Below are 10,493 nucleotides of genomic sequence, written 5' to 3' on the forward strand. Positions count from 1 at the left end.
AGCTGGATTATATGTAGACACACTATAGTGCAAATCATACTTTTGTCCCAGGACACTAAAGGCGTAACTTATGCCCTAGCACTTTGAACAAAATTAAACACATTTGTTTAAGTTACTCTCACTTTTCATTCTTCAGTTTTATCTAGTCAATATAGGGCTGCCAAGGTGCTACAGAGGGTAGCGCTGCTGCTTTTCCTGGTTGGAGATTTGACTCCCAACCCTTAGTGTTGTTCCCCTGGTTCCCTCTGGTTGCTCTGTTTTCTTTCCACAGTCCAAAGGCATGAAAATCGGTGTTTCCAAATCACCCATGATGTGTGGGCTTATGTGTGTGTGTGTGTGTGTGTGTGTGTGATGGACTGGCTTCCTGTCCAGGGTGCTTACCAGCCTTGTATCCTGTGCTGCCTGGGACTGGTCCCCTGTGCTGCCTGGGACTGGTCCCCTGTGCTGCCTGGGACTGGTTCCCTGTGCTGGATAAGCGGGTGGAAGATGGATGTCTTTCCATAATTAAAAGCTACTTGAATTTCACTTGCAGTTAACATGGAGAAACGGGTTGTTTTCAGTTCTCATCTTCACTTTCAATCATAAATTTAATCCAGAAATTTATGAAATATCATACATAATGATATAATTTTAAAGTCAATTAAGCTATATGACGCCCAGGAAGTCTTGATATTTCCATTGTCATTGAAGGTATGTTGACTAGACCAGTTTTTTTCCCCCACTATTAACAGTGAAGGCATCCAGGGTTTATATAGTTTGGCAGCGTGTCCTAGTCTCATTTACGCAACGTCTTCTACATATTACTATTACTGTTATGTTGCACGCTGCCCTACAGCACCAGAGGTCAATGCATCCACTGTATTTTAATCAAAAGCTTTTTTATAACCTTGATCCAGCCTTCAGCTATCAGTTTACCCTATTGGCTGACTTTTTTTTAAGGGAAAGATTATTCTTTTTATTGTTTTAACTTGTGCCCCATGAAGTACTGGCATCCCATCCTGAACACACCCTGTCTCCTGTGTTTCCTGGTGTAGCCTCATTCGCTGAAATTATATGGATGGCTCTTTTTGACGTGGTCGATGTGTGTTGCCAATCACCCTGTAATAACTATGGATTTATCTAAGTACATTTGTGGCGAAAAGTCTGGATCCTTTGGGTGGTGGGAAGCAAGGTTACTGGCAGTGTCTTATCAAAAGCCTGCATCTGTGGATTGATGTATGGGGAAATAACCAGGCAGAAGCAGCCCTCTGTAAATAGAACTGAGTGTCCCTGCTGTCATACTGCGATCCAGGATCTGATGACAAATAACTGAAAAACACTTGTGCACTGGTGGTCCGCAGCTGTCTCCCTGCCTACTGTCAAGCCCAGATCATGCAAATTTGTAGAAGTTGTGTGACATAATATTTTAACGAATACATTTAATAACTCAGTTTTCTATGCACAGAGGGATGTGTGATTTCATTCTGTCTCCAATGAGGGTTCATCTGGAAATATTGTCTCTGACATTACCCATTACTGCTTATTTACTTTTTCATTTCGGTCCTGCAATTTAAGCTGATTCCTCATTATCTCGGTAAGTGTTTTCATTTATGGCAGTATGTGCAGGTCATCATGACCACAGTTTATAAATAATGTTTTGATGTTAATGTTTAAAGTGTTTATCCAGGTGACCCCATACTCACACAAGACAAAGCTGTGTTACAGTGTACGAAGGGTTATTGTTACTGCCAAGGGATGACAGTACTTTAAATAATAGCATTAATTTCAGCCTGGGGTAATGGAGCAAAGAGGAATCAGATTTGTATAAAAAACTGCCTTGTGAAATCCCCCACCCTTCAAAATATACATAAAATATATATGAACTTTACCAATAACCTGATTGGTCTTTATTTTAGTAACACAAAAATGGCAACAATGAGTTTAAAGCCAAAATGTAACTACTTATCACAGTCAAGAGAGTATTGGAGCGACAAGGCCTATTCGTTTCTTTTTGCTATACACTGAAGACATTTAAGTTTGAGATGAAAAAATGAATATAAGACAAGAGTTCAGAATTTCAAATTTTGTTTCAGAGTATTTACATCTAGATGCATTTACCAACATAGCACCTTAGGTTCATGTTTTTGCTCCCTCCGAGCTCCCTGCCAGACAGTCCACATTTTTGCTCCCTCCGAGCTCCCATAAAAACTGATTGTTCTTCCCTGCAGACTGGATTGAGAAACACTGGTTTAAATAATAAACTGCTCTGAATGTTTAATCTTGGATTTAGCCTTGAGTTTCTCTGTGGGAGAAAAGCAAGTCATTTTAAAGATGAGAAAAGAGGGACAATTATTCAGATACATTGCACGCATACTGGGCATAGCTAATATAACAATTTATAAAAATAAAAAATGACTGGTGTACTGAGCAACAGACACTGACTGTTGGCCAAGGAAAACAACAATACCTGATGATAGAGACATTGCAAGAGCTGTTAAGAAAAGTCCCAAAATGGTCAGGGAGATCACTAACAACCTCCACAGGGCAGGGGTGAAGGTATCACAGTCCCCTGTTCAAAGAAGACTTTGAGTGCATGAATATGGAGGCCGCAACCCCAAGACATAAACCATTCATCAGCAGTAAGAACTGGAAAGCCAGATTGGAGTTTAAAAAAAAAGTTTTCTGGATTGATGGGACCAAGACTGACCTCTACTAATGGGATGGAAATGCCAAGGTATACAGGAAGAATGGATCTGGTCATGATCTAAAGCATATAAGCTCATCTGTGAAGCATGATTGAGGTAGAGTCATGGCTTGCCCTTGCAAAGCTGCTTATGGAACAGGGTCAATAGTCTTTATTGATGATGGTATGATGTTATGATGGTAGCAGCAGAATGAATTCAGAAGTCTACTGAAATATTTTGTCTGTCGGAAAAAACGTAACCAAACTAATCAGGAGAAACTTTGTCATGCAGCAAGACAACGATCCAAAACACACGGCCAACTCAGGGGGAACAAATGGCAAGTTTAAGTCTGGCCAGCTCAGTCACCAGGCCTTAATCTAACTGATCATGCACTGTGCCTCCTGAATAGAAGAGTGCATGGAGAAAACCCACAGAAACAAACAACAACTGAAAGAGGCTGCTGTAAAAGCCTGGAAAATGATTACAAAAGAAGAAACCAAAAATTTGATGATGTCAATGAATCGCAGGCTTGATGCATTTACTGCAAGTAGGAGATATGCAACCAAATACAGTGGAATCTGCTTATAGTGATCACGTCTGTCTGGGTGAAATTGTGCACTATATGGATCCACTTATGGATCCATATGGTGCGAATGATCATTTTAACCGATTTTTTCCTTTTTCTTTATATCTCAGGCAGCTTATATTTGTATATTTATTACATGAATATAAGGTAATAAAACAGAGAGCGTCGCTATTTACAGAATTTTATTGATTCCTTCAAAATACAGTACAGCTTTTCAAATTACAGTACTGTACAAATTATATGACTGAACTACGTATAATGTATATAGCAGGGCTATTCAACTCACGGTCCTCAAGGGCTGAGCCCTGCTGATTTTCCAGCCTTCCTTCACCTGTGAGCCAGGTGTGAAGCCTCTGACCAATCAGAATCAGTAATTATTAAACTAACTACCTGGGAGAACTGAAAACAAGGCCTGGATTTGGAATCGAGGGCCTGAATTGAATAGCCCTGGTATATAGTCTTGTGTATAACCCCTGTTTGTATTTTTAATGCAGGTATTTGTTGTGCTGTGTATCCGGTTGTTGCGTGTGCCTTTAACTGTGGTTGTACTCGGTTCAGGCCTGATCCTCACATGTCTTAGCCATTATGTAATTACCCGCCGTGTGTGTGCCTTACCGTCCTTAGTTTCCCTGTCATTCATGGCTTTCGTGTTATTGTTGCTTATTGTGTGGCCACTTTAAGGAGTAACATAAAGAGCAACTTTTCATTCTCCGCCGCTGTGCTTCCTCGGTCTGCTCTGCATTTCAATACAGTATATTAATGTACATAAAATATTATTTTATTGTAGTTTTGCAGTGGCATCTCGTGGCCAGTTTTTGGCAGTTTATCATAAGCTTCGATGAGTCTATATTTTCTCATTGGGCGAAAATTACTTTCTTTTTCCCGTCAAGTTTTCTGTGCACGCAGCATTAACTAGTCAGAAGCAGACAGGGTAATTACCACAAGGCAAAGTAGGTTTATCAAAATAAAGTAAAAAGAACAACAATACCATAGTTGTCATTTTTTCATACATTGCCATGTATAAAAAGACCCAAAATGAACACTGTAAGTGGACTACTTGATTACTATAAACAAATAATTTAAACAGTATTTGTATAAAAATGATTCTGTACCAAGCTTTTTGATCCATATAAGTGGTTGACCACTATAACTGTGATCACTATAAGCGGGTTCCACTGTAATAGGTGTCATTTACTATAATTTACTTTAAGTGTGTCTGTTCCTATACTTTTGCCCGCCTAAAAATTAGGTGGTCTGATACAAAAGGTGCTATGTTCTATGTTGTAAAACACATCTAGATATAAATATTAGGAGATAAAAGGTGAAATTCTGAACTCTCATCTCACATTCATCTTTTGATCACAAACCCAAATGTCTTCAAAGTATAGCAAAAAAATAAAAATAAATTGACCTTTGGAGGGGACTGTATGGAGCTGAAAATGTATATAATATGTGGTGTTTGATGAAGCTTGTGGTTTAACCACAATGGTTGGATAAGAAGAAAACTCAAATAAAATAAAAATAATTTAAAATAGTTAACATAAGTACATTTAAGCTATCTCTGATTATTATGCTAGTTTAGATAATTTCCTTTTGTATCAAAGAATCTGGGCAGCTAAGAGTAAGTGCAATGACGTAGGTCCATCCTGAAAATGAGACACTGCTGGGAGGAAGAGAAAGAGAGGGTGACTCACTGAGACTCAGTGAATGAGCAAGTGACTGAGAAGAGGATGGGAAGACTGATGAAAGACGGGGGTCCTGCAACCAGCAGGAAACCGTGTCCTTTCTGATTGCTGGTGACCAGCCAGCTTTTGCTAAACTGATACCAGAAATGCCCCACTGTCACCATCCATGCTAAACTGTATCCGGGCAGCTCTGTGCCGACCTGAAAGCCGTGTGTCTCCGTGTGTCTGCAGTGGCAGCGTGTGTGAGGGGACAGGAGGCATCTGTGCCAGGTCAGTTTTTTATACTTCTCTTCCTTGTCAGCCAGGATCTATTCATCTATACACTTCAAATTACACTTTGTGGTTGTATCGGAACATTGAATGACTGCTGTGTTATTTTACATTCAAGTCAGTTATTCCAGCCAATTAGACAGTTATTTCAGCCACTGTAAATCTGACTTATAATTGCTCAGATTCAGAGTTGTATTAAAGAGTTTAATCCATACAGTATAGTAGACAGCAGGTCAAGAAGAAAAATATTAGTATTTAAGTGACATGCAGTAGGCCTCTGGTAGACATTGCATCATATGCTCCTGAAGTCAGGCAGTGAAAACAATGAAAATAATGGTCCATAAGCACTTCGTGCTTTGGACCCTTAAAAAAAGATTCAACTACATTTCTTCAGTGAGGAAGGGAAACATGCAAGCAACTGCACCTGAAAGCCATCTCTGTGTGTCTGAGAGCATTCATAATGCATAATGAACATGGATGTAACGTGTTATGCCTTTGTATATTTGGTAACGGTTTACATTAACTGCACTTTCATAATGCTTTTATATTGCATTCATAAAACGTTCGGTACACCTTCAGAATGTATTTATTAAGTATTCATAAAACATTCATAAACATCATGTATGTATACCTTAACATCCTAACATCCCTTAACAGCTGTAATATACATTAATAACAAACATATAATAATAACAAATATTATAATTGTATAATCATGTAATGTTTGTTATTAATGCATATTAAAGCTGTTAAGGGATGTTAGGATGCTAAGCTGTACTTGCATGCTGCTTATGAATGTTCTATGAATGCATTATGAAGGTGCATTGAATGTTCTATGAATACATAATGAATGCATTATGAAGGTGCACTTATTGTTAAGTGTTACCATATATTTATAGACATGTTTATATTACTTTATGAATGTATTACAGTGCATTATGAGGGTATGTATAGTGCATTTATATAATTGCTTTAATTGTTGCCATTACCTTTATGACAGAAACTCTCATTTTAGGCCTTCTTTGTCTTCCAGGAAATAAACAGGAGTAGACTGGTGTACTATAGCCACCTCATTCAATGGATGATCCTTGTAGAACATCTGTTGACCTCTCTGACCCCTCTGTGAGGAACCTTTCAGGCTGGGGTGGGAATTGTGACTATGGAGAAGTTCTGGGGGGCCCTGGAGATGGAGCCAACATTGCCATCCGCGTGTTCATCGGGATGGTACTGGTGGCTATCATGCTCATCTGCGGGCTGGGAAATGGGCTCTTTGTCTGGGCCCTGGCCAGCAGCAGGCAGCTGTGCAGTGTCTCCAGTCTACTGATCGCCAATCTGGCAGTGTCCGATCTGCTGGTGGCGCTGGTGTGCTGTCCCTTCGAGATGCACTACTATGTGCTGAGGGACCTGTCCTGGATCTTCGGGCAAGTCATGTGTTCGGCCGTGTCATATTTGCGCTCCGTGTCTCTCTATGTCTCCACAGACACCCTAATGGTCATCGCCATTGACAGGTAACTTTTCTCACTCCGAGTCTTAAAGTGGCAGTTCACCCCAAAAGTGATAAAGATGTGTTTTCGAGGGGCTTTAGTGCTATCTATCAATCTATGTTGCTCTGCTGGGAGTTGCCTAGTTTTGGAGATATCAGCCGTAGAATGTCGGTCTTCGTTCGAATATAATGGGACAGAATGGCATTCTTTCTTTGGTGATTAAAGCACCAAAAAAGTATATTACAAAAATTAAACAGCAACGTCTGTTACCAGAAATCATGAACTGGTTACATGCTGTTTATGAACAAGGAAGTCATTGGCTTTAATAACCAAAGAAACTAGTAAACCAATGACAAGACAAATAAATAACCTATGTTCTCGTTCGGGGTTCATCGTCTACATGTCACAGTTTATCAGTTTTATATGGGTTAAATGCAGCTTTCGTGAAGCGAAACAGTGATAAACATCTTCTAAATGTGCAAGCGCAATGTAATATTTCTGTTGCACATTTAGATTGACGGAACTACGTCTTTCCCCCTTTCGAATCAAAGTAAAGAGCTGTGCGCGCTCCTGACTGGGAGTGCATTTCACGGCAGGGGTGCAGAACTCAGCACAACACCTGATTCAGAAAAAGTCCGGCACCAGCACTGCGTTGGTGGATAATGAAGCTTAAGTGAGACCTTTATCCACCAGATTCATACACTAATCATTCCCTTATTGAAACTGGTGATCATGGACTTTTAGCTTACATTTGATCCAGGCTTCAGGGACAATCTTTATGGAAGAGCTGTTTGACATGTGGTTTATTCATATTCTCTGGTGTGTATTTTACTTTGGGGCGACTGTGGGGCTTCATAGCATTGTGATTGTGTTTTTTTTGTGCTGCATCAATTTATTAAATTCTTGTGGACGTTGGTTAGCACTTGACGTTTAGACTTTATCTGTTCACCAGTTTAACTAACTGGTGTATAAGCTATGGATGACAAATCAGACATTAATCTAAATCACAAAAAAACACAACAATAACTTATGTCACAATGTTTTTCATCATATTATCACACATTAACTGTACCTTGATAATGCCTTTATACGGCATTCATAGAACATTCAGTGCACCTTCATAGTGCATTCATAGAACATTCATAAACAGCATGTAAGTATACAGTACCTTAACATCCAAACATACCTTAAAAACTTTAATATGCATTAATAACATTTTATGGAAATAACAATGATTATAATCGTATAATTGTATACTGCGTGTTATTAATCTACATTAAAGCTGTTAAGGAATATTAGGATCTTAAGGTATACTTACATGCTGCTTATGAATGTTCTATAAATGCATTATGAAGGACGTTTTATAAATGCATAATAAATGCATTATGAAGTGCAGTTAATCGTTACCTAATATTAGAGAAAAGTGCATTAATGTTTGCATTTCTGTTATTTATGGATTTTCCATGGCTGTATCTCTGTCTGAGTTTAGCACTCTTATATCACAGGTATCTGGTGATAGTGTATCCATTGAGGCCCAGGATGAGCATTCAAAAAGCCTGGTGTGTCCTGGCTGTCACCTGGACTCTGTCCCTGCTCGTGGCCTTGCCTTCTGCCTACTTCAGCACACAAACCATGTTCGATTCCTTCCATGGGTCACCTGGCCAGAAGATCTACTGTGTCCAGATCTGGACAGCCGACAAGGCCACACTCTACAAGTCCTACTTCCTGTTCCTCTTCGTAGCCCAGTTCCTCATCCCTGTGCTTGCCATGTCTGGGTGCTACACTCGAATCTGCCAAGAGCTCTGGCTCAAGCATCTTCCAGGAGTCCAGACGCTGCAGGTCCAGGGCCAGTTGAGGGCTCGGCGAAGGACAATGCTGGTGCTGCTGGGGATTCTGGCCACGTTCGTGCTGTGCTGGGCACCCTACTACAGCTACACCATCATCCGGGATTTCTTTCCCAGGTTGCTGTTGCGTGTCACTCACTCCGTCTCTCTCTACTACCTGGTTGAGTGCATCGCCATGAGCAACAGCATCATGAACACGGTCTTCTTCATCTTCGCTAAGCGTAAGGCTGGCCGCTACCTGTGCAGGTCCCTGCTCCGCTGCTGTCTCCGCTGGTCCCCAACTCTCACCCCTGAGCAAATGAATGTACAGAACCACCTAGCTGGCCAGCCCACTGCCCGTCAATGAACAGAAAACATGGCCAGTAAGATCACAAGTCCCAAGGCACTCTAATGGATATGAAAAGGAAATATTCATATTTATACACAAATATCATTAATCATTCTAGACCATCCTGGCTTCAAATAGCCAATATTCTAAGCAAGACAGGACCATCCAAGACTTGGTGCTGAACAAGTTGTAGATGGGAGGCCACAAGATGCACATTCGCTGGAGCTCCATCAGTGCCAAGACACTTTACAAGGACACTCAGATGGCCAGGCGCATCCAGCAGTGCCACGTGTCACCGGACACAAGCTAGGACAGCCTGCATGCCATGTCCCTCCAGCATGAACCTTCCATCAAGAAGACCCTGCAGTCCCAGTTAATGACTCAGCTACAGTACTGGAGAGAACCGCTGGACATGTCTCAATGACTAATATATATATAGTCTAATAAATTCTTAAATATGAATGCTAAGCTATGTCCCATGCTCTATGTTCTGCACCAACGGGGGCCTTTAATTTGGGTTTTAACTATTACTAAGATCTGTATTAGTATGTCAGTTTATTAAACTTTCTTATTGTTGTATTCTCAGTCCTGAGAATACATATGGTTTTGGGACTGGTCTGCCGCCACAGACACATCTTATTAGTGCGATAGAGATTGCGGGATGTGGGTGGAAAAAGCATCAGATGGGGGGGGCGATGGGGCTGTCTGGGGAATATGTTGTTGTCGTTCCGACAGCATCTAAGCTTTGGACATTTCACAGGATTCATCACATCCCAGTCAGTGTCTCTTTCAGCTTTTGCCATCAGGCAAGAGATACAGAGCCATGAAAACCAGGACAAATCGCCTGAAAAACAGGTTTTATCCCAAAGCAATCATAGCTTTAAATGCAAAACATAACAGTTCATTTCTTATATTTAATCAGTGCAGTATGGTTTTTCAGTGCAATCTGTACAGTCAATGCAGTATTCAGTGCAATTTGTATATTTTGTAATATTTTATTACTCTTTTTATGCCTCACATTCAGTCGAATTGCATTTTCAATTTCGTTGTCCAAGTGACAATGACAATAAAGATTATCTTTATCTAGTTTAGACTGCCTTAGAAATCTGTCACCTGTCTTTTTCTTGTAAGCCTTCCCTGCCATTTAGCTTACCATAGCCATGTAATATATTTGGGCGGTGATTACAAAGAATTCTACACATCACAAACTGATATATTTTAGCAAACTTGATTTAGTTTTCTTTCAGTGTTTTTGACCAATTAATGTTATTCAATGCATTAGTCAGTCAACAGTTTAGTTTATTTGAAAGAAAACTTGAACACAGCCATCACAGATGGCTTGATCGAGGCCAGCATCAACCATGAGTCAAGGGATTTGTCATGTTAACAGGGTATATAGTGAAATGCAGCTGTATGAGCAGACTATACTGTGCTACTGAAAATATTGTTTTAAACCAGAAAGGGGAGATTCTGTGGTTTGGGGTGTGCTGGTTAATTACGACTAAATAGCAAGATAATTGGTCACTTTTCACCTTTTAAATATGCCTGTCTGACAGCCAGGAACATATTAAAGTCACAATAATGGACTGCATATAGGTGACAGGACACTCAAAATCACGCTTAAAACTCCCTA

The 10,493-nt window shown here is 40.2% G+C and overlaps 1 protein-coding gene across 1 annotated transcript; it reads left to right on the top strand.

Annotated features, from left to right (window-relative positions):
• The first annotated feature begins 4,946 nt into the window (after positions 1–4,946).
• LOC111859890 (prokineticin receptor 2-like) lies at positions 4,947–9,989 on the top strand. Its single transcript, XM_072717538.1, has 3 exons — positions 4,947–5,204; positions 6,238–6,712; positions 8,194–9,989. The coding sequence occupies exons 2-3, from the start codon at positions 6,282–6,284 to the stop codon at positions 8,876–8,878; spliced, it is 1,116 nt and encodes a 371-aa protein (XP_072573639.1). The 5' UTR covers positions 4,947–5,204; positions 6,238–6,281; the 3' UTR covers positions 8,879–9,989.
• The last annotated feature ends 504 nt before the right edge of the window (positions 9,990–10,493 follow it).

Source organism: Paramormyrops kingsleyae, chromosome 10, assembly GCF_048594095.1.
Source record: "Paramormyrops kingsleyae isolate MSU_618 chromosome 10, PKINGS_0.4, whole genome shotgun sequence".
In the NCBI taxonomy this organism is placed as follows: domain Eukaryota; kingdom Metazoa; phylum Chordata; class Actinopteri; order Osteoglossiformes; family Mormyridae; genus Paramormyrops; species Paramormyrops kingsleyae.

Coding starts and splice junctions, on each gene's coding strand:
- LOC111859890 (XM_072717538.1), top strand. CDS start 6,282: ATGGATGATCCTTGTAGAACATCTGTTGACCTCTCTGACCCCTCTGTG. Junction 6,713..8,193: donor ATGGTCATCGCCATTGACAG/GTAACTTTTCTC, acceptor CTTATATCACAG/GTATCTGGTGATAGTGTATC.